The following is a 27,097-nucleotide window of genomic DNA, read 5'->3' on the forward strand; positions in this document are numbered from 1 at the left end:
TCTTAATATTAAAACGGGTTAAATATCACCCCCATATATTCATTAAGACAAATCTTTTGCTATTCCCTATGCATTTTGCATTTATCTTATTCAACATCACATGAACTATTTGACCCATTTTATTCTTAAGACACATATACCCGTCTTAAATAAGAACTTGACCCCAAAAATAGACTTGACAAAAGTAACCCGACTCGAGGCCTGAAGTGACCCGAACTACATCACCCGAATGTGACTCGAAAACCCGAATTGACCCGAGTTTTCTTGACCCGCAACTGATCCGATCTAAAAATGACCCGATCCGAAACCACCAAACCCGAAAATGACCCGACAAAATATAACTCTAATTGAACCGAAAAGACTTGAAATGACTATTTCTTTATTATTCATTAACCTGAAAGTGACCTGATCCAAAACAACCCGACCCGCTTGACCCAAAACAGACCCGGCCAACAACCCGAAATAGACCTGAAACCCAAAATGACCTGTCTCGACCCGAATTAATCCGAAATCAATGAGAGATAGGAACTAACTCCACACGAAATGACCTGACCCGTTACCCGATTTGCCTGATCTACCTAAAAAGTAGCCCACGAAACTAAATAAGTCTTCTAAATTGCACATATACCCATATGTATAATAAAGACTATACTGAGCACAGTCTGCCAACTAAGCCCATATGACAAACCTAACCCTACCCCACATAAATACATCTCTACCAATTCTCTCCAAATAAAATCCTTGTTTAATCCCACAATAAACCCATATTTCCGCCGCTCTCTCATTCACTCAAGATTTGTAAAATAAGGCTCTTTCTCCCTTACTCAAGATCACCATCAATACCTCGACTAAAAAATTTGCAACTCCCTCTTTTTCTTTGAACTCCAATAAGCAACTTTCGTCTGTCTGTCTCTCCCTCACCTTACTTTTCTATTCTTTATCCCTATCTCCCTCAATTACATTTAATTTACTCCGTAAAATTTTAAAGGTTACATCTATTATGTTTCTCTCACTTTATATTGTTATACTAATTAAAAAATTTCTTAATATATGTATATGTTTTCGAGAAAAAAAAATTGTACATCAAATGTACTACCTCACATTTAATGATTTTTTAAGTTTTTGTGTATTTTTTTAAGTTCTATAAAATTTATAAATTACATTTTAGCAAGGGTGTCTAAGGCCAGGGGCAACCACGGGCGTGGGAACCGGGCCTCCACTTTTGGTCACCGTATTTAAAGCTTTCATTAATGAAATTTAATACAAATTTCGAAGTATAATATACTTGTGCATTCATTTTGGGGCCTCATTTTTCCGTGTCGCACTGGGCCTCTATTTATTTTAAGACGCCTCTGATTTTAGTTTTATGATGTCATTAAATTAAGTTTTTTCTGAGCTTATATGTAATTTTTTTGAATTATAATGTAACTTTTTAAGATTAATGTTTAAGTAAATAACTCAAAAACTTTATAATAAAACTCAAAAAATTTAAATTAAAACTCAAAAACTTTATAATCCACTCATATATTTTCTTCTTAGATTGTTAATAGTAAAATTCTTAATCGTTTTTTAACTTATTATTCTCAAATTTGTTACACGCATTTTAAATATTTAATTGAATTTTTATAAGATTCCTTAGTATTATATTTCAAATGGTTCTATTGTTTATTTATTTGCCAATAATTAAATGTTTTTAATTGTTGTTTTTTTAGCATATTTTTAAGTTTCCACTTTGTAAATAATGTGAAATTGTTAAAAAAAAAAGCGAAATTTTACATAAAAAATGCTTTTTTTTTCCAGTTCCTTCTTTATTTTTAATTTTTTCAGTTCCTTTTGTTTTTTTCTTAAATTTGTAATATTTATAATATTTTAATTTGTTGTATTTTTTTTAGGGAATTTGTTGTAAATTTTTGATGTCGAATGAAAGATTTATAAAACAAAGTAGGTAAATATAAGAGTTCCAGTATCTAATGTTCATTTAACATAAGGTATGCTTGATGAAATGCACAACAAACTCTAATTAAATAGGAGAGCAATTAATTAGACCAAAGAACGTGGGGAGGGGCCTTCACACACACAAATTTCAATTCCTAAAAATTAGGAACCAATAAAAACTCTCTAAAAAACCTAGCTTTTATACTAGGTAGATGTCCCTAAGAATAAGAATATTAAGGTAAACAAATGATTGCGAGTGTGAGATAAAGGAGTAATATAACTAATATATACTTGACTATTTGCATTTATGTAGTCGATTCCTGTGGCTTTCCTAAGGCATTTACGAGGAGACGAAAAATATGTCATGTTAAGAGACAAAAGACATGATATTTGGTATGTCAAGGTGTCGTGTGAGAAAGGAAAGATGGATATGAAGGATGGTTGGGAAATTTTTTGCAAGGAACATGGTTTGAAAATGGGTGATTTCTTGGTGTTTAAGTATCAAGGAAACTTGATCTTCGATGTTATCATCTTTGATCCTAGTGCTTCCGAGCGCAAATTTCCGCAAACCCCTATTGCTTCAAGTAAGATCGATTATTCCTTTTTCGATTAATGATACAAAATTAAAATAAATCGATTTTGATAATTGTTTTGTCTACTAAAGGGGTTACTAAGATCGATCACATTTCCAAGGGTCGCTCCGTAGCCAAAATGGCCTTTAAGCCAAGGGGATTTCCGTATTGTCACATCTCGGTGAAGCCGCACTGTTTCAAATGGGGTGGACTGGTATGTTTAATTTTAGACGTACTTTACTCTTTACAGTACATATTTTACTCAACGCAGTAATTACAATAATGGAATGGGAATTGTCATTGTAGATAATTCCAATAGAATTTGCAAGGGCAAACGGTATTGATAAAAGAAGGTGTAAAATTAAAGTAAATGATGAACGAGGAAGATCATGGTCGATGCAGTTGAAATACAGAAGAGAATCAAGTAAAGGTGGTAATGGTGTGTATATTTCATCAGGATGGTGCAAGTTTTATGTAGCTAATGGCCTTAAGTCTGGTGATCAAGTCATTATTGAGCTCATTGACTCGGGTCCAAATCCCGTCATCAACTTCTATTGTATGTTTCAAATGTCCTTTATCTTTTGTTAGCATCAAATTTTATGAAACCTTGAAATTATAGAGTAAAATCGTCTCAGATATGCTACAAGTTTTTAAAACGATTTTCTTCTAGAATTTGTGTTACTTTATTTAGGTACTACACCTCGTTCATAATAAAATTCTTTTTTCTTAAATTTGTTTTCAAATTGCAAAAGAACCCGTTTTTGCCAATATCGATCATGACATTCATGAATGGTTGGCCTTCCATATCGATCTGTCAAAGACTCAAAGGTTAATTCTCGGCAAAATGAAGAATAATTCTTGATTAATATTTCGTGAAACAAACTTTTTTATTTTTGAAATATTGTATTTAATTTCCTCCTATTAACAAGATTTTCTCATTTGACTTTTAACTTAAAAGGTTAAACATATAAAATTTTGACTATGAACATTTTGAAAATTATGAATAAGAAATTACTGTATAATAGGTAAACTATAGTCTATACATTTATTTATCATCAAAATTATTTTACGAACATATATTTTCAACCAAACAATTAATATTACTGTATATACATTGTTATGATTATATTTTAATTTCTTTGTATTGTCATGCAGAGTCATAGATCGGCAGTGGACTAAATACGTGATTTTGCGTTTGAAGGTTGTGAACGGTATAGTGCAATATCAGAGATGATTACGTAGACGACTTACGTAGTGTTACCTAGACATATATAGTACGTGCTTGATATTATATATGTATGGTTTTTCTAGTACATTTAAGTTTTTAACTTTTCTTTGGAATTAATATTAATATCAGTTAAAATTGTCGTCGAGAAGTACTTGAAAGACAATTTGTAATTATAAGTAAAACGGGAGGTATGTGATGATTTTTCGATCTTTTGTACCTGGTAATCTAGTATCATTATGCATGAAGATAAACACTTCGGTTGTTGTGATCGGACTTTATTACGGATTTCTGACCACATTCTTCATAAGGCCCTCTTATCTCTTCCTTCTTCGAGCTTAGATTATAGAAGAAGGAGAAGAATGAACTGGGCGATAAGAAGGTATGGTTTTGGCAAAAAGACCAATGAAAGAGAGAAGAACCAATTATTTGATGAGAAGTGGATCAAATTAAGTGTGGATGACTAAATTGTTCATCAAAAGCATTCCCCAAATAGAAAGGTAAATAATTCACTGAGACACCCTAAAATAGAATAAGTAAACAAATAATTAGAATAGGGAGTAAGTTTTTAAGTGGATCCATAACAACTATTCTCTCCGTTCCGGTCATTTGTTGTCCTTTTCCATTTTTGAGTGTCTCAGTAATTGTTGTCCTTTCTATTTTAAAAATAAACTTGATAAGCAATTTGATCATACATACTCAATTTATTTCACTTATTATTTAGTAATTGACCCTTTTTCCTTTCTTTGGTTTTTGTGTCAAAATCAAAAGGCAATAATTGATGGGAGTAACAAGTAAACTGGGCAAGTAAATGGCCCCTAGTTTTATTACATAATTTTTGCCCCAGCTTTTAGCTACCAACCCAATTGGCTATCACCCAAGTCATGCATGCATGCCACAATTTTCTAGATCTTAGAAATTAATTGTTGTCGTAAATTGAACCTTACAAGTTAATCATTGGCTCAATGCCATTTACTTTTTTATTTTGAACGGACATATCCGTTTTCCTCTTAAAATGGATTTAAATATTACTCCATATAATGTTAGTAGAGATAAAATTTTGCGAGTTCCTAGATACTCCCTTTGTCCCAGTCATTTGTTGTCCTTTTTTATTTTAGGGTGTCTCAGTCAATTGTTGTCTTTCTATTTTAAGAATGAACTTGATGAGCGATTTCATCATTTACACTCAATTTGTTCCACTTGTTATTTAATAATTGACCCCCTCCTCTTTCCTTGGTCTTTATGCCAAAACTAAAGGACAACAATTAACCGGGACGGATGGAGTAATTTACTTATCAAATGATGCGAGATTGTGAGTACTTCGAGCATCTACAATGGTAAGCAATAACCTTACTAGCTTAACTCTCCACATCACATTTTTGAGCTACCACACTTTTAAGCTACAAAGTTCCACAATGGTTAAGCTATAAGAGTTGTTGCTTAAATGGACTTATATACATTTATTTAATTGACACATATCTCTTTGTGGGTCCATTTGAGCTACTAGCTCCATGGAGCTATTTGCTCAAACTAAGCTAGTTCATGTGAAGCTCTCCAATGGTTGGGCAACTAGCTTGAAACTTTTAGAATTTGCAAGCAAGTTCTTTTGTTCAACCATTGGAGATGCTCTTAGAGCAAGTCCAATGGTTTGGCTTAGGGACTTGCTTGCAATTTTTTAAAATTGTGAGCAAGTGGCTAAACCGTTGGACAAGTACATATAGGGTAGCTTAAACCAAGCAAGTAGCTTCATTAAGCTAGTAGCTTAAATGTCCCTACCACAAAATTCAACCAATAGAAATTAGTTTGCTTAATTAACATATGAGTCAAGCTAGTTAAAATTTTGGCTAAACCATTGAAATGAATTAGTAGCTCAAAAATAAACCAGCTTAAAATGTGATGTGGCAAAACTAGCTTACCATTGGACTTGCTCTTATATAACTCGTTTTAATTGTTAAATGAATATGTTCTGTCTTAAACAAGAATTTGTGCGGCAATAGAATATCTCATGTCTATATATAATTATAGAGTAAATTGAATGTCCCATGCATTTGGCCTTCCTCCTAATAGTCAGTCAAGACGAAGAGAGTCCTTAAATGGCAAATAATTCATTTAACCTAATGAAGCCTCATTTTTTCCAACCTCTAAAGCCTGGTTTTCAATCAAAATTGGTAATCACTTTTACTTCCTCATTTTCTTTTTAATGGCATGAGATTGCATGCTCAATCTATGTTCTAGGAGTTTTTGAATTACATACATAATTAATTTCTGTACTAATGTATTTCCCTTGTCAATCATTTGTTTATGTCTTTATTAAAATGTCACTTGTAAAAATGATTGAAACATAAGTATACAATATACTCCCTCTTTCTAAATCATTGACAATCTATGTTCTAGGAGTTTTTGAATTACATACAGAGTACTGACTATTTGCATTTATGTAGTCGATCCCGAAGGCTTTCTTAAGACATTTACGAGGAGACGAAAAGTATTTTATGTTAAAAGACAAAAGAAATGGTATTTGGTACGTTAAGGTGTCATATAAAGAAGGGAAGGTGCATTTTAAAGATGGTTGGAGGAAATTCTGCGAGGAACATGGTTTACAAGTGGGTGACTTTTTGGTATTTAAGTATCAAGGAAACTTGATTTTTGACGTTATCGTATTTGATCCTAGTGCTTGTGAGCGCACCTTTCTTCAAACCTCTATTGTTTCAAGTGATATTGTTCCATATGCATGCATCAATGGAAACGGTTAGTTTATTTCATATTTTACATATTCTTATGCATGTATGGTGGTCTTCGATCATTTCGTTTTACTAATTACCTTCTTAATATATACCCTAAAGGTACAGGTTAGAAAAAACGTTAATTAAAAACTTGTTTTTTGTGTACATGAGTAGAACAACTTCAATTTTGATAATTATTTTGTTGAGAAACTAACTTAAAAATTTATTAAAGGGGATGTTAAGATTGAGCACATTTCTGACGGTGGCTTGGTAGCGAATGTGGCCTTCAAGCCAAGAGGATTTCCATACTATCACACCTCGGTCAAGCTGTATTGGAGGAAATGGGGCGGAATGGTACGTTTAATGTTAAACTCCGAAGTAATTATTGTTGGAAGTTATGCTTCAAAAGAAGCAAATTGTAATTCCCAATTTAGTCATGGGATAGTTTTTCCAAATTGATTGTGCTTTCTCCCATGCTTGATTTATGAGATTTTCCACATTGATTGTGTAGTATCCTAAAATTACCATTTTACGAGGCTAACTTTGTGATTTACCATACCCATTTCACTACTATATAAACCTCAACTCTACCACACAACAAACACAACAACATTCATTCTCTCTTATATTCTCTCTAAATATTTTCTAATATTCATAGCTGATTTTGGCAACGTTCTGTTAGTAATTCTCAATCTGAGTCTTTGTCGTACACCTTAGACTCGGAAGTCGTGTAACCCTGGGAAGTTGGTTGCCAAGAGGCCGTGTGTATCGAGCGGGGCAAATTCAACTTTAGGGCAGTGATTCTATCACGCCACGACATCTTTTTCTTCAATTTATGTAAGTTTTTCTGTTCATTGTTCCTCTTATAGTCATACCGCCTACAGTCTAAAGTTGAATTTTTTTTTTTAAAAAAAAAAAAATTTGCTCCTTAATTTTTTTTGTTTTTTTTAAGGCGATATGGCTATCTCTATTTCTACTTATTCGTCATACAAAGTCGAATTTTATCGTATAATTTCCAATAGCAATAAGCAATGTTGTGTTATACGAAGTATTTCGATAATGAAAGTTCTGTTTTCTCTTAACTTATACGTAAATGTATGATTGCAGTAGCTAGTAAGTTTATATCACCTTATACTGTTCATCTTTTTGTTATTAATTTGTTAATCCCAGGAAAGACATGCCTTTGACCAAATATGAGATTGTTACATTCCAGTTTTCGTGATATATTATTCTTTCAATTGATTGCATAAAAAAAAAATATAAAAAAAAAAAAAAAAAAAAAAAAAATTGATCGATTAAAAGCATACTAATTTGGCGGGCTTATATATTGACGACAATCCATTCACTTTCACGTTTCAACTCGACCACGCCGACAACCGCTGGCATCGACCTCGACCTCGCCACCGGGCTCTCCCTCTCGGACCTCACAAGGTTTGTTATTCACTTTTCCCCAAATTAAATCTAGGGTTTTGTGTTCTTGCCAATTTAAATCCCATTTTCTGCTATTCAGTCTTCACTCCATCTACTAATTGCCTTAATTTAGAACTTGGATTATATGATTTTATTCTTATTTTATGGAGATATTGTTGATGACAGTGTATTGTTATACAGTACTCGTTATGTACTACGATTTTGAGCAATATTCCTGCCACTTGTTTGGTTAACTAATATTTCTTGTTTGCTCATTAAAATTGATTCCTGCCACTTGTTTGGTTAACTTGCTCATTCAAATTAAATCGATGTGCCTTGTTTAAAATAACTTTGTTCAAGATACAATGAGTTTCTGCCTTGTTTATTAGACTTGGTTGATTATTATGATTGATGCGTCGGGTAATGCTTGATACTCCATATGCGTCGGGTTTGTATATTTTTTTACTGCCTTATATTGTCACTTATGTTTTACGTGACAACATGTGGGGAAGTAGGTGAATATATGTTCTACATATTACTTTAACATAATTTACTGATAAGTTGTTGAAAATGTTTCCCTTATGTGATATAATTGGAAATATATGGAGTGTGTTAAAGGAAAATACTATATGTTTGTGCAATACAAAATTGATCTAAAATAACTTGCTATGAATAGTAGGTTATGAGAAAGTATATTTTGGCATCTTGGTTTATGATGTTAATAAGTTCCTATACGACAATATTGATGTTTGATGACATGTTTCAGAAAGGGTGATTTTTGTTTATCATCTTATGTCATCTTGAATGTTAGCCTTGAGCATATAATATCGACCATTATCGCTTAGTTAAGGCTTTGAGTAAGTCATGGATTGTGGGGGTGTCCGGTGACAGTAAGACTCGGTGAAGGTAAGACTCAGCCGCCTTATTTTTCGTCGTAAGGTAATTGAGTTTCAGTGTTGAAAGTGGTGATTATTACAATTACACGGGATTGATTGATAGTTGTGAATACTTTGATTTGTGATTGTATAAACTTGTTTCTCCGTTTATAAAATCTATGAATGGTTGTTTGGTTATACATGTGTTAGAGTAATTACTTTTTATTTGGTTTAAATGGTTATAGTAAACCAAGAAAAGGATAAGGACGAATAATATATATTTATTTGGTTTTGTTTTTGGCGATGTTTCTTTAACGGGAGTTATTGGTGATAATTAGAACACTAATATATGAGTTATTTAAGATGTATTCTTGAGTTTATACATGACAAGATGAAATTGGTGGAAATGTTGTTACATTCATATATATGATGCTTGTATATATGCGTTATGAGAGATATGTTATAGCTTATGTCGTTGTTCTAGGTGATGGACACCATGGTTTTTTGTAAGCTAATCTAAGAAACCAATTGTATTTTTGGAGATGAGTTTGCAATTTAATTGAACGTCGAATAATTATGATATTTATTTGACTTTGGAAAACGGTGTCTTTCATGATGCTATATCATGCAAGTCATAGATGCATAATTGTTTTGTCTAATATGTAATGGAGTATGAATATATTGTGAAGAATTTGCAGGATAAAAAGCTGAGTGGCTAAGTGGTTGTATTCCTTTGTGGGAATATTTTGACTCCATTAATTGTCATGCATCATAATCTGAAGCATCAGGTTTTTTGGCAGATTATCAAAAGTGATGAATAATCTGATCAGATAATGTGTTCACAAAGGTTGTGAATGGTAAGTGGATATTGAGATCCCTTACACAATGTGATATCATGATAGTACGTACGTAAATTGTGAAGAGGATATTGGGATCCTCCTACCAATGGCCATGGTAGATGTTGGTGTAGGTGGCACCACGAGGAATGGGTTTAAAGCCTATTGGGAGTGAATCGTGATGGGGCTCCCCCACTTGGGTTTACCAAGTTCAATGGGTCAAACGAAGTCACGAGGATCTCATATTGTAATACTACTACCATTCCTATTTTTAAAAGTGATGTAGTATTCTTTCTATATATTGTGCTATTTCTGTCATGTGAGGAAGGCTGAGCTAAGCTCTTAATAAGTCCATAGTCCTTTTTTAAGGGTGGTTTGTGACAGTCAAACCTGATGGACTTACCTATGTGAATGTGGGGAAATGCCCTACCCCTATGAGGTCTTTAGGCTTTAAGACCTCTAGAGCGTTCACGAGATCCCAGGCATATGAGGGGCACCTTTTATGACATTTCGCGAGGACGAACACAGATTCGAATGGAGGTTTGTGCGCAGTTATCCGTTACAAACCACCGTGGAGAGTCCAATGCCGAGAAACAACTCGATACTACGGTAGTGAGTGTAATTGTATGCACTGGGTGACAATTCAATTCCTCAGGAACATTGTCATCTTAAGACCTACGTTCCGTTGCCTTATATCAGCTATTCTTTTTCTCTTCTTTTGAATCATGTGGGGGATTGTTGGAAGTTATGCTTCAAAAGAAGCAAATTGTAATTCCCAATTTAGTCATGGGATAGTTTTTCCAAATTGATTGTGCTTTCTCCCATGCTTGATTTATGAGATTTTCCACATTGATTGTGTAGTATCCTAAAATTACCATTTTACGAGGCTAACTTTGTGATTTACCATACCCATTTCACTACTATATAAACCTCAACTCTACCACACAACAAACACAACAACATTCATTCTCTCTTATATTCTCTCTAAATATTTTCTAATATTCATAGCTGATTTTGGCAACGTTCTGTTAGTAATTCTCAATCTGAGTCTTTGTCGTACACCTTAGACTCGGAAGTCGTGTAACCCTGGGAAGTTGGTTGCTAAGAGGCCGTGTGTATCGAGCGGGGCAAATTCAACTTTAGGGCAGTGATTCTATCACGCCACGACATCTTTTTCTTCAATTTATGTAAGTTTTTCTGTTCATTGTTCCTCTTATAGTCATACCGCCTACAATTATTGTGTTAGATTGTTAAAGTACAATATAGTGCCCATATGTTTTTAGGTTTCCATTGCATATTTTTCATTTCTGGATCCGCCCCTGCTAACTAGTACTCATATTTTATATACAAATTGCAGCCGATTCCTATGGAGTTTGCTAGGAAAAATTATTTAAACAACAGATGTTGTGAAATGATCGTTATAGATGCAAAGGAGAAGTCATGGTCACTTTCACTAAAGCAAAACTATACTACTACTTATATTGGAGGATGGCGTGCCTTTGAACGATCTAACGATTTGAAAGTTGGTGATCCTATTGTTTTTGAGCTCATTTACTCCGGTCTAAAGCCTATAATGAAGCTCTATAGTAAGTTATCAATATCTCCGACGACACCATATTGTAAATTTAAACCAGTTATTGTTTAAGATCGGCTTAACTTATTAAGACGATTTTCACAGCAAATTAATTAAAGGTGAAAATAAAAGAAGATTGTAAGAAGTCTTGTGTTAAAAACGGTCTTAAGTAAAACTTAACTATTATTATTAGCTTTGGTGTATGGAACTATTATTATGAGTTTGGGACCCTAGTCCTATTTGATTATTGTTGTCTTGAACAAATTTATTAAAAATAAATTCAAATTTAATTGGTAAAAGAGTATATTAATTATTTTGGTCTAGTAGTTAGTGAATTTTTTCTTATTTGGTCATGGTTTTAATCCTTCAATTGAACAATTTTTTTAATGTTCTTATACCATATATTTCCCCAATTAAATAAGATTTTTTAATGTATAACTCGATTTTTCGTTGTAAATTTTTTTTATGCACTCTCATCTATCAAATTATAGAATCGGCCCTAAATTATTTGATTATATTTTTACCAAATTATACTTTTTTTTTTAAAGTGGAGTATGTATTTGTACTACCAATTGACAAATTAATTAAATGTCGTTTACTTAACAACTAACCACATAGATAATGCTAATGTAAATTTATTGCATTTTGCAGGGCTGAGTGACCATGACCATGAGACAGGAGATGAAATATAAAAATGAAACATAGAATCTCAATTCGAGTGTTCATTAGGCAATAGTATCTCTTAAAAAAGAAACGAAATGATGAAGACCCGATTGACTTTTAATGTGACCTACGATGTTAATTTGGACAAAATTATCTAAATTTTATGGTTGGTGAATGAAGTCCTCTTACATGGGATAATGCATTTTCTTTTGCATGCGTAACCACGCATGCACTTGTTTTACTCTATTCTATATTTACTTTATTTTCCTTCATGTAAGTATAAACTATTCACCGTAAAGAAAACACATGTTTCAGTCCATTTATAGCCCCATATATTAGGCTCAACATATTTCCTCAGGGAAAATAGACCCATCCACAGGATATTATACTGTAAATTTTCTCCCTCGAAGTTCCTTCCCATTTTAATGCCCTAGTTGTTTTATTCTATTGTCACATCTCCATGAAGCCATACTTCAAGAAATGGGGTGGAATGGTATGTTTTATTGTTTAGTTCGTAGTAATTATTACGTAACACTGTTATATTCATACAAGATCGCCTTGTTTTTTGTATAAAGCGACTTTATAAGAGACCCGAACTGGAATGCAGTAATGTAGGCTGACTTTAGTGCATTAAAGGAGAATCATACATGGGACTTGGTACCTCGCCCCATGGATGCTTCTATTATCCATTACATGTGGTTGTTTCGTCACAAGCACCGCTCTGACGGTACTCTTGAAAGGTATAAGGCCCGACTCTTTGTTAACGGTAAAATTCAGCAAGTCGGCATTAATTGTGATGAGACTTTTAGTCATGTGGTCAAACCCACCACCATCAGTACCGTTCTTAATATAGTTGTGTCTCGTTCATGATGGCCCATGCATCAGCTAGACGTCAAAAACGCCTATCTTCATGGTGATTTATCTGAAACGGTCTATATACATCAACCACCGAGATTTGTGGACCCCTCGGCACCCTCTAATGTTTTCCGCCTTCGTAAGTCATTATATGGTCTGAAATAGGCACGGGCACGTGCCTGGTATCAACGGTTTGCTAACTTTGTTTTGTCACAGGGGTTCCGTAGCAGTGTTTGTGATACGTCTCTATTTATTTATAGTCATGGTTCCGATACTGCTTACCTCCTTTATGTGGACGACATTGTTCTCACTGCTTCTAGTACATCTCTTGTTCATCTCATTATTAATGATCTCTCACGGGAATTCTCTATGACCAATTTGGGTACCCTACATCATTTCTTGAGCATTACCGTGTCTCGTTCTACAAGTTGTCTGTTTCTCTCTCAAACGAAATATGCCAAGTGTTGAAACCCAATTTGATTAGTTTTAATGTTGATGATGCCTAAGACAAATTAATCTCATTATTTATTTAATCGTGTGCATGTTAAGTTCAAGATTTCATTGGCTAGTTCAAGATTGGTTTCACGAGCTCAAGCCCAGCTTTGCCTAAACAGATTTCAAGGGCTTGTTGAGCCGCAGGTTAGTTCATTTTACATCCCTAGCCCTGAGTGAGACTTATATGTTCGAGCCTGTGAGAGTCTAACAAAGAGCATTCGTGCCAGTTTAGGAGATGCTCCCAAGGTCTCATCTCACTTGTACTCAATCATATAATGCATCAGTACATTTAGCAATCTTAATTAGTCTGTCTTTTGCCGAGCTTTGACATGCTGATTTCCGAGTAACAGTTAAATCTCAACTTTATATCTGATGCATGCTGACATATTTCCTACTAGCATAATCTGTAACATCTACGAGTATTGTGAAACTGACAGTATGACTTTTGGATTTAACAGGTGTGGGAACCGTGGCAATGAAGGCCCTTAGTGACAAGGTGCAAGGTGCGAGCAAAGGAGCTCCCTCATTAACACGCGGTGAACTGTAATTTTTTTTTTTTTTTTTTGGCGAACAATTTATATTTTCAAAATAAAATTGTGCGCAATAATGCTCATTTTTTATCAACCTCCCTTATGATCACATAATCTCTAATGTTGTCGACAAACTTGATACTCTCGCTGATTCTGTGATATTTAGAGGGGAATTGGGATTCCTTCTAACAGCATGGCTGAATTTGATTTGTACATGTGCATGTCTAATGGAGAACTAAAGAATTTATTGACTTGAAGAAAGTTGGTGAAAATTCCGAGGACAATGAAACCTGAACACGATCCAAATCCCTATCCGTCGCAACTACTCATTGACTGTTTGGATCTAAATCTATTTCCGATTCCATTTTAAGCATCAGTAATTTATTGATGGTAAAAGGTGCTCCGTAAGTTGTTTATTTTTACAAAGGGACGGTCTGAAACCGTCCTGTAATTTGTTATGGGGTGTAATGATATATAAAATATCTTGCTTCAGCACTATCATTGTAGGCTATTCCAACAGAATTTGCAAGGGAAAACGGCATTGATAAAAGACGGTGTAAAATTAAGGTAACTGAAGAACGAGGAAGATCATGGTCAATGCAGGTTTCATGTAGCTAAAATATCATTACACATTTACACCCAATAACAAATAATCTCAGACACATTATCGATGCGATCCAATCCAAACTTTCCAACTGGAAAGCCAATTTCCTATCTAAAGCTGGGAGGCTTTGCCTCATCAATTCCACTATTAACGCCATTCCCTCCCACTCCATGCAATGTGTTCGCCTCCCCTCCTCCATCCTCAGTGATATTGATAAGATTACTAGGTCTTTCCTTTGGTCGGGATCCTCCTCCAAAAAACTTCACCTCTCCAATTGGGATCTGGTGACCCTTCCCCTGACCCATGGGGGCCTTGGTGTCAAGGCCGCTCGGCCTCTCAGCGATGCTTTTTCTATTAAACTTAGTTGGAACCTTCTTCTGAACAAGAACTCTGTGGCCTCCGTTGCTATTCGAAGCAAGTACCCGACTCCTTCTCCCTATTCCTTTCGTAAAGGCTCCCACATCTGGAAAAATGTGGGCGTAGGTTTCCCCCTCCTTCGTGACCACATCATTTGGTCCATTGGTGATGGTGCTTCCATTTGCCTCTGGACTGATTGTTGGTCCTCCCTTGGACCCCTCCGTGCGGTTATCCATGGCCCCCTCACCTCCTCTTCTTCCATTGCTAAACTGGATTCTATCATCTCTAATGGCGCTTGGAATCTTGATGGCCTTGACTTTGTCCTCCCTGCTGTCGTGCTTAACGCCATTCTTGCCATTCCTCTCCCCTCCGCCAGCAAACCTGACCTCCTCACCACCACCCTTGCCCCTAAAGATAAATTCTCGATTAGTTCTGCCTACTCCTCCCTCCTTAACCTGAACAACCATCCCCCTTCCTTCACTCCTTCCCTTGAGTGGATTTAGGACCTCCCTACCCTTCCAAAAATCAAGGTCTTCCTTTGGCTTGTGTGGTGGGACAAGTTACCACACAAGTTGACTCTTTTCAAAAGAAATATCATCCCCTCCCCGTCTTGCCTTTTGTGCCCAAATCCTTCCCTTGAGGAATCTTCTATCCACATCCTTCGTGATTGTAGTGCCGCGACCTCCGTTTGGTCCCTCTTTAACGTTGACCAGTCTTTCTTCTCCCCTGATCTCCAGCCTTGGATCCACGAGAACTGTACCTCTCGTAACTCGTCTTGGACTACCCTTTTCTCCTTCGTCTTGTGGCGTCTTTGGGTCCAACGGTGTGACTCCACCTTTAAAGCTACCCCTCCCAGACCGTCCCTCCTCTTTCGAGATGCCACGGCCTCTCTTGCTTCATCCTGGACCTCTGCCTCGTCCCATTGCCTACCACCCTCCCTTCCCGTGACTAGCTCTGCCTCTTACTCTTGTAGTTGGGCCCTTCCCCCGCCTTGTTGGTTTAAAATCAACGTTGATGCGGCTTTCTCCCCCCGCTCCTCCCTTGATTGTATTGGGTGTGTGGTCAGGAACGATTCTGGGTCTTGGGTTCGGGGTTGGTCTTGTCGGTTACTTGCTCCTTCCCCCTTTGTTAGTGAAGTCTTAGCCATTAGGGAGGGTCTAAGAGCTGGCCTTGCGTCCATGGATAGTTTTATTGTTGCCTCGGATTGTCTTAATGCGGTTACTACTATTTTGAGCAAGGCTCAGCCTTGTGGCCAATTTGCTAATGTTATTCTTGAGTGTAGGGACCTCTTGGGAAGCTCCCCCCGGTTGAAGATCGTTTTTGAGAAGAGGTCGGCCAATGCCGTCGCGGATGCTCTCGCTAAATTTGGTTTAGTTGATAGTAGTCCTTGTAATGGTTGTATTAATTGGGACGTTGCCCCTCCTTTCGTTCTTCGTTTATGTACTACTGACTTTGTTACGGCCATTGAGCCGCTTCCTCCCGACCCCCCTCCTTGATGTAAACTGAAAACCCTGTTCTTGTGTTTGTTTTTAATTTAAGTTCTCCTCATTCCAAAAAAAAAAAAAAACAAATAATGGCCTTAATCTGGTGATCAAGTCATTATTAGTTTTTTTGTTGAAATCTAAACGTTGAAGACTTGAAGTAATGAATATTGCTCTGATTTTGCAAAGGTTTGGGTTTGGAATGTTATCTTGAATAAAACGAACCCAACTCCAATTCCATAATTCACACCGCACACTTTCCATAGTCAATTATCCATATCTATATACAGTGGCGGACGCAGAATTTTGATATAAAAGGGCACAATTTTTTATTTTTATTATAAATAAATCGGTGTTCCATTTTATAAGGCACTCTATGGCCTATGCATATTATTATTTATTTTGTATAAAACTTTAAAAAGTTAAAATGTTAATGAGCTAAATGTTAGTTATACATCAAATTTCATTTTTTTCGCAAAATGTTATTTATAGCACTGAAAAATGTCTCTCTTAAGATATAGTGCATATATGACAAATTCAATAAATACTAGTGACTCAATGGTTGAGACGTTGATAGAATACGGTAAACAAATTCTTGACAAAGAAAACTAATAGCAACTATGGGCTTGTGGCCTAAGGCGGCTGGTAGTTGTCGAACCCAAGACATACAACAACTCAAGATCTCCCACCACCTCCATATTATTTTCACTGAAATATAAAATATTCTGAGAAACAAATTCTTGACAAAGAAAACTACTAGCAACGGGCTTGTGGCCTAAGGCTGGTAGTTGTCGAACTGAAGACATACAACAACTCAAGACCTCCTACCACCTCCATATTATTTTCACTGAAATATAAAATATTCTGAAATTCAAGGCGGGCACATGAGTTTCAAATCTTGTAGGGAAACAAATTCTTGACAAAGAAAACTACTAGCAACTATGGCGGGCTTGTGGCCTAAGGCTGGTAGTTGTCGAACTGAAGACATACAACAACTCAAGGCCTCCTACCACCTCCATATTATTTTCACTGAAATATAAAATATTCTGAAATTCAAGGCGGGCACATGAGTTTCAAATCTTGGACGTAAACAAATTCTTGACAAAGAAAACTACTAGCAACTATGGGCTTGTGGCCTAAGGCTGGTAGTTGTCGAACACAAGACATACAACAACTCAAGATCTCCCACCACCTCCATATTATTTTCACTGAAATATAAAATATTCTGAAATTCAAGGCGGGCACATGAGTTTCAAATCTTGTAAGGAAACAAATTCTTGACAAAGAAAACTACTAGCAACTGTGGCGGGCTTGTGGCCTAAGGCTGGTAGTTGTCGAACTGAAGACATACAACAACTCAAGGCCTCCTACCACCTCCATATTATTTTCACTGAAATATAAAATATTCTGAAATTCAAGGCGGGCACATGAGTTTCAAATCTTGGATGTAAACAAATTCTTGACAAAGAAAACTACTAGCAATTATGGGCTTGTGGCCTAAGGCTGGTAGTCGTCGAACCCAAGACATACAACAACTCAAGACCTCCCACCACCTCCATATTATTTTCACTGAAATATAAAATATTCTGAGAAACAAATTCTTGACAAAGAAAACTACTAGCAACGGGCTTGTGGCCTAAGGCTGGTAGTTGTCGAACTGAAGACATACAACAACTCAAGACCTCCTACCACCTCCATATTATTTTCACTGAAATATAAAATATTCTGAAATTCAAGGCGAGCACGTGAGTTTCAAATCTTGGTACAAACAAATTCTTGACAAAGAAAACTACTAGCAACTATATGAGCTTGTGGCCTAAGGTTGGTAGTTGTCGAACCCAAGACATAAATTCAAGGCGGGCAACTGAGTTTCAAATCTGGGTAAAAACAAATTCTTGACAAAGAAAACTACTAAAGTCCACTCTACCTATTTCATTTTTTAACACTATTCACGATTGCGTATTCAATTTCAATTTTCTCTCGATACGTAAATCAAAATATATTTATGTGGGATCTTATCTTGTTTAATTCGTCTTTACGAGTACATTAAAAATATCTAACTTTTATAATTTTTGCAAATACGTAGCTAACGATATTTAGCGCGTAAAACATGCGTTGACAAACGTGAAAAAACAAAGTGGTAGAATGGGGTTGAATGGAGGAACTACTAGCAACTATTGGCTTGTGGCCTAAAGGCTGGTAGTTGTTAAACCCAAGACATACAACTCCTCAAGACCTCATACCACCTCTATATTATTTTCACTGTAATATAAATATTCTGAATTCAAGGTGAGCACCTATGTTTATATACTCGGGTAGCTACAGCTCCATAAGTCTTAGCTACAGCTCCATAAGTCTTTTCAAACTAGTTCAAGGTTAGGTTTGATTGTATACTCGGGTAGCTACAACTCCATAAGTCTTTTCAAACTAGTTCAAGGTTAGGTTTGATTGTATGCTATTAAATCAATAAGGAGTTGAGCCAATGATATGTTCACCTTGATCATGACTTGTAAACTTGTGAGGATTTGATTATAAAATTTGATTATAAAATCGTCTGTAATATTATCTAGATACACTTATTGGCTAATGTTATTAGGTCTATATATATAGACTAGTAATTAGAAAAACACATACGAGTACATAATTTTTCTTAATATGCCCGTAGTGGACACAAATTCCAGTCGATTAAACTAGGGACAAGAGATAATGAGCGACTATATTTCCTTCTCTTTTACAAATTAACTATATGCCGACATTATCAAAACAAGAGGCACACCATCAATATAATTGCCTGAGATATATATGGATGGTCCTTGGCCTAGGATATGCCCTACCCTATAAAACGTCTGAGATATATATGCATGGTCCTTGGCCTAGGATATGCCCTACCCTTGACCTAATTTTTCACTCTAGAAAAACATATCCTATCATCATACGTGATAATAAAATTTTAAGAAAGTTACCAAATACCACTTTAGGAGTAGAAAAACTAAAACGTAACAATGTACATAAATACTTTTTTGTTCCGGTGAATAGTTTACAGTTGTTTTATTTTATGAGGTAAAAATAAAAGTAAATGTAAATTATTGACAGAAAGTGAGGGAGTAATTACGTAAGTCTCACGAAACGTAATCTATCAGATTAGGGCAACAAACGGTCCAAGCTAGCGTTATTTGGCGTGGAAATTGAAGATTTTTCATGCATGGGGAAGACAACGCAGCCAAACAATCTCCAATTTTTCCAACCTCTTCTTCCTGATTTTTTTCACAATTTTGTGAGTCTCCATCTCTATTTTTCTTTTTTAGATGGTTGGGTAAAAGTCAATGTCTTTAAACCCTAGTTTAGTTTAACTTGAGCTGTGTCCAGAGGCAATAGTTAGTATATTGTACCGTATATTAAATATTATATACTAACTTTATGTCCACCAAATTCTTTAATTTGTTAATAAAGTTACCTGTTTTTTGGACGACGAGAGAACCCCGGCGGGTACCTACGTGTACAAGGTCAACTACGTTTTTTATCAGCTGACATGCTCGAAGTTTAGAAAATATAGCCTCAAGCCATGAATAATCCTATAAAATTGCTCTAGGTTTAGCCAAATTTATTTCCTCTTAAGAAAACATATGTGATGTGATTGTTTTTGCATGAGTTAAAAGATAAATATTTACGTTTACTCCTCCAACTAAACGTTTCTCTCCCAACCTAATTAATTTGTACTCTCTGCATTGTGACTTGTGAGCAAAGAAATACTATCAAGTAACTTGATTGGAATAGCGACGCCGACATTGTAATGGAGATTACTCATACGTAGCATGACTTATGTGGCTATGTTCTTAAGAAACACAATATAATTGCATCTATAAACAAGGGCGATTTTGATACTAACTGGATTCAAACCCACGTCATGAGCAATTCTCATGACTTTACTAATTAAACTAGTTGTCATCTGCTATGAATTGATAATGCACGTAGCAATGAGTAAAAATTTAAAGATGGATATATACGATGCAGGCCATTCCGGTATCCTTTGTTGAACATATAGAAGAATGTAATGGAGAACAAGATGAGAAGGCAGAACTGAAGGATAAAAATGGAAGAAGTTGGGGAATCAAAGTTATAAGTAAGAATAGTAGGAAATATTTTAAAGAAGGATGGGATACTTTTTGCAAAGACAATGATTTGCATATTGGGGATTTCTTGGTGTTTAGACATCAAGGGAACTTACGATTTGAAGTGTTAATCTTTGATTCCACTTCATGTGAACGAGAAATTCCACCATTACGTGATCCACAATTCCAGGTCAATGATTCAATCCTTCCACTCTTTTTTTACTTTATCCTTCCACTCTTTTTTTTACTTTAGTATTCCCACCCTCCCAATTATTTGTTCATCAATTTTACTTTGATGTCTTAGTTTATTTACCTTTTTTTATTTTGAGAATATCTTAGATGAGTAATTTGATCGTGCACACCCCCTTAGTCTTCACAAATACTATTATACAACTGGTTGTACAAAAGTATTGTACAACTATAATCAATTTTTCTGAGCTTATGTGTATTTTTTTCGAGCTCTTATAACTTTTTATTTATATTTTAATTTTTTGATGTCAAAAATTAAAATTTAATTGAGCTCTTATATATTACTTTTGAGTTTCATTATAATTTTTTAAGTTCAATATTTTTATAATGGAGCTCGAATTCTTTTAAACAAAGCTCATAATCTATAGGTCTAAGCTCAAGTAAATAATGACAAAGCTCGAGTTCTTTTCTATACAACCAATACAACTGGTTGTATAATCTATTTACTGCTTAGTCTTTGTGCCAGCATAAAAAATAAAATAAACAGATGACGGTAACGGAGAAAGTAGAAAACAGTAAGGGTGTGTTTGGATTGGAAAATTTGGAAGTAAAAGAAAGGGAGAGAGAGTATGGATTTTAATCCCTTGTTTGGATAGCAAATGAGGGTGGAGGGAAATGGAGAGGGAGAGATTTGTAGGGATCCAATTTCCCTATTTCAAGTCTAATCAAAATCTCTCCACAATAGGCAAGATTTGGAGGAAATTGTATCCAAAAATCCACTCTCCATTCTCCCTCCTCTTCCCTTATCTCCCTTTCACTTCCCTCCTTCCTCTCTCCTCCCTTTCCCTTCACTTTTGCTATTCAAACACACCCTGAACGAAATATAAGTCTCATGATAATTTTATCATGAAACCCTATTAAATTTGCACATGGCTTAGGCCTCGCCCATTAACTTCTTAGGGATAATTGTACACTTTCGTTGTAAATTATTCCCATTAACTTCTTAGGGATAATTATACACTTTCGTTGTAAATTATTCTCATTTATAATGGATACAAACAAGATTTTTGTAAAATGAATACTAAAAATTATAAATTGAATTCAGCATGTGGACGAAGCTAATAAAGATGACCAAGTCATGCCGGACATTAGAGAAGAAGGCGACGATCTCCATTGTTTTCGAGGCCATGGAGAAGCTGGTAGCGTCAAGGACGGTGAGACTATTCTATAAAATTACTTTGAATAATTGTTCTACTAGATGTTGGTTGCTAAATTGATGGAAAGTAGAAGTTCCTATCCAATTCTAATTCTGTAGAAAATAATTTACCTAGTCAAAAATCATCACAAAACTTTAATAATAGTCATAGTCTCTTGATTCTATTTATCTTGAATAACAGAGAATCTTGATCATGTTCTTTTGAATTGAAACTTATTTGAACTGAACTGAACTGAACTTATAAGATCTGAATTGAACTGAACTTATAGGATCTGAATTGAACTGAACTTATAAAATCTGAACTGAACTGAACTTATAGGATTTGAAGTGAACTTAAATTAAGTGACGTATAGGATCTGAATTGAACTTATAGGATTGAACTGAACTTATAGGATTTGAAGTGAACTTAAATTAAGTGACTTTAAGTCCAAAAGAATAGGGCCTTAGTCTTAGTGCTCGTTTGGTTCATACAGGAATTGAACTCCTGTGTTAGTTTACAATTCACCGGATTTCAATTCCCATATGCAATTTGATAGACTAAAAATTAGAGAGAAGTGTGAAACATATGGAGAAAGTTTTCGTAAACTGACTCAATTAATATCAAAGTAAACGAGACTCTTAAATAGCCATTACTACCTAAACTACCAAAGCTATTATGATGGAGAAAGTGGAGTTAACAACCCACGTACGTAGTAACTAAATGCTCTTATATTCTAGATTACCACTAACACATTATTAGGAAAATACACTAGTCACTAACTAACGCTTAGAAAACTAACTTTGACTTTATTTTGGATCATAATTACAACACACCCCCTTGATCAGAAATCAATAGGATACACGTTCGACTTCTTGCCATGTCGAACACTCGAACCATACTTGTCGTTATGTCCTTTTGCCGTAACCAAAATTCACGAGACCTTTATATTCTCGTTTTCTTCAAACTTCATCCATGCCGATAGGTCAAAAATCTTCACAAGACTATGCCTCCTTGTGATTCTACGGTTACCATATTTCGATACCGTCCATTTACCTTGATTGATTGGGATTTTGCTTACCCATGTTCAACAAATTTCACACGCTCAAACTGGCTTGATCAGTTACCATTTCTCTAGACTCCAACCTTTGAGATTTTTGCTGTTGTCTGATTCTCTTAAGCATGCTCCTATCTTTTACCGAGACTATTGAAGAGTCTCCTGCCAAAATCTGTTGAAGAGCTTGCCTTAGGATCTTCTGCCATTTGACTCTGCTTCCTTATGACGGCCTGACCTCCTTTTAATACTTTCAAATCGTTTATTTGTAAAGTATGTCTTTACCTTGTGACACTTCAACGTGACCATCTAGTCATTTGCACCTTCTATCTTTACTGATGAGCAATCTATCCTCAAACGGTATGCGATCTTTCTCGCATCCGCACATGTTGGGCTCCACACCCAACTTCAAATATAGTCTCCTTTCGAGACTTATATTGAGTCTCCTTTCCCGTACTCCATAAAACGTAAATTGATCGATCAATGTGACTTTTCTTCATCTAACTTTGTGAAGCCCTTGTTTTCACTCCGTGACGCACTTCTCGTCACCCTTTTTGTTGATGCACCTGCCACCAATTTTCATTTGGAGCACTTCTCTCCAAAAACCGAGTGTCGATGGAGCCTTTATCTCCACCATTTCATTGGTGCACTTCTCACCATACATGTGAAGCACTTCTCTTCACCCAAAATACGGTAGAGCCATTTTTCTCTACCAAACCCGATAGAGCACTTCTCTCTATTTCTCAATTATGGTGCACTTTTCACCATTTTTTTTACTCACCTTCTCTCTCAATTTTTTTTTCAACGCGGAAATAAATCGATACAAGGGCTGCGTTGCTCACTTGTAACACCAACAAAAAAATGTGTGATTTTTTTTTTTTTGATCGCTCCATTTCGGAAATCGAACCTGGCTACTTGAGCGGAGGTGACTTATGTTGTCAACGCCGCCTCAAGAGCTCTGATACCACATGATAGACTAAAAATTAGAGAGAAGAGTGAAACATATGGAGAAATTTTTCGTAAACTGACTCAATTAATATCAAAGTAAACGAGGCTCTTAAATAGCCATTACTACCTAAACTACCAAAGCTATTATGATGGAGAAAGTGGAGTTAACAACCCACGTACGTAGTAACTAAATGCTCCTATATTCTAGATTACCACTAACACATTATTAGGAAAATACATTAGTCACTAACTAACACTTAGGAAACTAACTTTGACTTTATTTTGGATCATAATTACAACACAATTCACATGAAATGGCAAAAACGTGTTTGGTTGCCTTGGAGGAGTTTGTTTTTCCCATGAATTAAACTCCAATGGTTTGTTTGGTTAAACTATGTAATTCACCCGATTTTAATTTCTAAATACCAATATATCCCTCAATAATATTACTAGCCTCAACTTTTTATTAAGGGTAAATGGGTAAATTTAGAGGGATAAGATTGAGGAGTTTGCAATTACCTAGGGGGATTAGGTAATTAAACTCCTACATCATGTAGGAGTTGGAAACCCCAAGGATTTGTAAATTTCTACATTTTGCCATATTTAGGGCAACCAAACAAGTTTGAAAAAACTCAATTCATGGGATTTTAGAACTCCCATAAATTGAGTGAGTAACCAAGCAAGCACTTAATATTGGGAAAGCTTTCATGATATCGAGGCTATTGTAAGGGTGAAAATTATGAGTGTCAATGAATCTCAGATCAGGTCAAAAACCTAGGTTCCATGAATGGATCGACTTTTATACCGGCTCCCATTCTGAAAAACGGACCTGAATGGCCTAAATCTAAACGGATTTAACGAAATGAACGAGGTTTCAAAAGAAACAGTGTCAGGTAGTCAATACCATATAAAAGGGCATAACAAACGCTCTTGTCCTTCTAAGGCTTCATTAGCAGCCCCTTCGGGGTAATGTCTACAAATTAATTCAATGTTGTTTATGTTTTTTTTTTTTTTCTATATTGTATTTAAACACGTTTTTTTTTCGTGCAGATCACATGAACTACAATGACCCTTACTTGCAATGTTACCACTCTAGCACTCGCCCCATTATTAGTCCCCATTCCAATGAAACTCAAGCGAACTATGAATCTCGACACTACTACTACCCTACTGCTGTCGACTACTCTTTGTTAGTAAGTGACCTACAATTTATATAATTTACGCTTTATTTTTTTTTTCTCGTATTGACATCAACATTTTCTGCAGACTCATGCAAGTGTATTTAACTATAATCACGCTTCCTCCTTACTTGCTACTGTACCGGATGATGCGTCAATGGCTCATGTACAAATGTTGTATGAAATACAAAAGATGTCTCGCCAATCTCTCCAAAACACTAGGCAAGGGCATCTCATTCATCTAGATTCAGAAGATGAAGATGGAGATGAAGATGAAGATGAAGATGAAGAAAGCTTCCACGACGACAACGAGATTCCACGATACGACTTCCGGCATTTGAAGCATGGAGCAACTCCGTGCCAAGATGAAGACACGTCCAATGGTTCGACATCACAAATAAGGACTAAGAGAGGTCGTTCTCAAAGAAACTAGGGTGTTGTAAATTGTAATTGTAATTTATTTATTTGAAACTTAAATTGTGTGCTTATGACATTTAAGTTAATGCAAGACTTATTTCTTTTACATTAAAACAAGTGTATGAATTTAAGTGTGCAAGATTGTCTTTTTTCTTAAATTTGATGGTATGGTGACATGACTAAGTTGTATTCCTATACAAAATAATCGATCCCAAACAGACACTAAAAATGCAGATAGTGGAGTAAGGGGTCGAAGTGTCGAACCACAAGGAAACGTGACATTTGGAAATGTGACATCGAGCTCTCATATACTCTGCCATATCGAAGTGTCGAACCACAAGGAGCCGTTTCGTGCTTGATGTTGCGTTTCAAGCATCTTGTTATGAGTCAAGATATTGTTGATGGTGATATCCTTTGCTTGACTATCCTTTTGCATTTGAGCAAAGAAGTCTTGTTAATTCTGTTGCATTTGGAGCATCGCTCTTTGCATATCAAAATATTGGTCATTGGTTTGCATCGGGGGTTGTGTAGGTGTGTAAATTGTTGGTTTTGGTTGAAGGGGGGTTGAGCTTGATATCCTTGTTGGTTTTAAAGGCATTTTGGTTATGATTTTTATTAAAGAAGGGCTTTTGTATGCCTTGTTGGTTTTGATTCCTCATTAAAATGAAGAGGAATGTAGAATTGCTGAAGGGGATTTTGAATGTTTTGGTTCTTATAGGAGAAATTAGATGTCTCACCTATCTCTCCAAAACACTAGGCAATGGCATCTCATTTTTCTAGAATCAGAAGATGAAGATGGAGATGAAGATGAAAATGGAGATGAAGATGGAGATGGAGATGGAGATGAAGATGAAGATGAAGATGAAAATGAAGATGAAGAAAGCTCCCACGACGACAACGAGATTCCACGATACGACTTCGGTCATTTGGAGCATGGAGCAACTCCATGCCAAGATGAAGACACGTACAATGGTTCGACATCACAAATAACGACTAAGAGAGGTCGTTCTCAAAAAAACTAGGGTGCTGTAATTATAATTTATTTATTTGAAACTTAAACTGTGTGTTTATGACATTTAGATAATGCAAGACTTTTTTCTTTTATATTAGAACAAGTGTATGAATTTAAGTGTGCAAGATTGTCTTTTTCTTAAATTTGATGGTATATGGTGACGGGGCTAAGTCGTATTCTTATACGAAATAATTCTAAACGGAAACTAAAAATGCAGATAGTGGAGTCGGGAGTAGAACCACAAGGAAACGTGACATCGGACTCTCATACTCTTTGCCAAATTGAAGTATATCATGAGACGTTTCGTGCTTGATGTTGCGTTTCAAGCATCTTGTTATGAGTCAAGAAATTGTTGATGGTGATATCAATTGCTTGACTATTGCATTTTAGCAAAGAAGCCTTGTTGATTCTTTTGCATTTGGAGCACCGCTCTTTGCATGTCAAAAGATTGGTCTTCGTTTGCATCGGGGGCTGTGTAGGTGTAAAATGTTGGTTTTGGTTGAAGGTGGGTTGAGCTTAATATCCCTATTAATTTGAAAGGCATTTTGGTTATGATTTTTATTGAAAAAGGGCTTTTGGATGCCTTGTTGGTTTTGATTCCTCATTGGAGGAGGAATATAGAATTGTTGACGGGGATTTTGAATGTTTTGGCTCATATAGGAGAAGTTTGGGTGAAGCTTGGTATTTTCGTTATAGAGGTTGGAGTAAGGTGTTCTTTGCTTATATGCTTGAAAAGCATTTACTTGTTCCAACCCCTATATTTTTGTTGATCATGTCCGAAAGTATCACAATATTCACAAATCCCACTTGGTAGGGAAGATGACATTACCATTATCGCATTAACTTGATGAATTGGTTGTTGG

At 35.6% G+C, this 27,097-nt stretch overlaps 3 protein-coding genes across 3 annotated transcripts; all 3 read left to right on the forward strand.

Annotated features, from left to right (window-relative positions):
* The first annotated feature begins 2,136 nt into the window (after positions 1-2,136).
* LOC141606292 (putative B3 domain-containing protein REM15) lies at positions 2,137-4,000 on the forward strand. Its single transcript, XM_074425360.1, has 4 exons — positions 2,137-2,519; positions 2,600-2,721; positions 2,814-3,063; positions 3,663-4,000. Coding segments are annotated over exons 1-4 (594 nt in total). The 5' UTR covers positions 2,137-2,299; the 3' UTR covers positions 3,665-4,000.
* A 2,152-nt stretch (positions 4,001-6,152) lies between these two features.
* Positions 6,153-14,310, forward strand: LOC141608471 (B3 domain-containing protein REM14-like). Its single transcript, XM_074427822.1, has 4 exons — positions 6,153-6,480; positions 6,688-6,809; positions 12,884-12,997; positions 14,200-14,310. Exons 1-4 carry the CDS (start codon positions 6,225-6,227, stop codon positions 14,308-14,310), a joined length of 603 nt encoding a protein of 200 aa, XP_074283923.1. The 5' UTR covers positions 6,153-6,224.
* A 4,971-nt stretch (positions 14,311-19,281) lies between these two features.
* On the forward strand, positions 19,282-25,343 carry LOC141606288 (putative B3 domain-containing protein At5g66980). The gene is made up of 5 exons (XM_074425356.1): positions 19,282-19,408; positions 20,146-20,433; positions 21,538-21,646; positions 24,678-24,820; positions 24,894-25,343. The coding sequence occupies exons 1-5, from the start codon at positions 19,337-19,339 to the stop codon at positions 25,236-25,238; spliced, it is 957 nt and encodes a 318-aa protein (XP_074281457.1). The 5' UTR covers positions 19,282-19,336; the 3' UTR covers positions 25,239-25,343.
* Positions 25,344-27,097: the final 1,754 nt, after the last annotated feature.

This window comes from Silene latifolia, chromosome 10, assembly GCF_048544455.1.
Source record: "Silene latifolia isolate original U9 population chromosome 10, ASM4854445v1, whole genome shotgun sequence".
Taxonomy (NCBI): domain Eukaryota; kingdom Viridiplantae; phylum Streptophyta; class Magnoliopsida; order Caryophyllales; family Caryophyllaceae; genus Silene; species Silene latifolia.

What these genes read in the sequence shown, in the direction of transcription:
- LOC141606292 (XM_074425360.1), top strand. Translation starts at nt 2,300, where the DNA reads ATGTTAAGAGACAAAAGACATGATATTTGGTATGTCAAGGTGTCGTGT. An exon ending in GCAAACCCCTATTGCTTCAA is followed by an intron (nt 2,520 to 2,599) that starts GTAAGATCGATT and finishes TGTCTACTAAAG; the next exon opens with GGGTTACTAAGATCGATCAC. An exon ending in GTTTCAAATGGGGTGGACTG is followed by an intron (nt 2,722 to 2,813) that starts GTATGTTTAATT and finishes TTGTCATTGTAG; the next exon opens with ATAATTCCAATAGAATTTGC.
- LOC141608471 (XM_074427822.1), top strand. Translation starts at nt 6,225, where the DNA reads ATGTTAAAAGACAAAAGAAATGGTATTTGGTACGTTAAGGTGTCATAT. An exon ending in TGCATGCATCAATGGAAACG is followed by an intron (nt 6,481 to 6,687) that starts GTTAGTTTATTT and finishes AATTTATTAAAG; the next exon opens with GGGATGTTAAGATTGAGCAC. An exon ending in CTGCTTCTAGTACATCTCTT is followed by an intron (nt 12,998 to 14,199) that starts GTTCATCTCATT and finishes CTATCATTGTAG; the next exon opens with GCTATTCCAACAGAATTTGC.
- LOC141606288 (XM_074425356.1), top strand. Translation starts at nt 19,337, where the DNA reads ATGGGGAAGACAACGCAGCCAAACAATCTCCAATTTTTCCAACCTCTT. An exon ending in CTGATTTTTTTCACAATTTT is followed by an intron (nt 19,409 to 20,145) that starts GTGAGTCTCCAT and finishes TATACGATGCAG; the next exon opens with GCCATTCCGGTATCCTTTGT. An exon ending in TACGTGATCCACAATTCCAG is followed by an intron (nt 20,434 to 21,537) that starts GTCAATGATTCA and finishes AATTGAATTCAG; the next exon opens with CATGTGGACGAAGCTAATAA.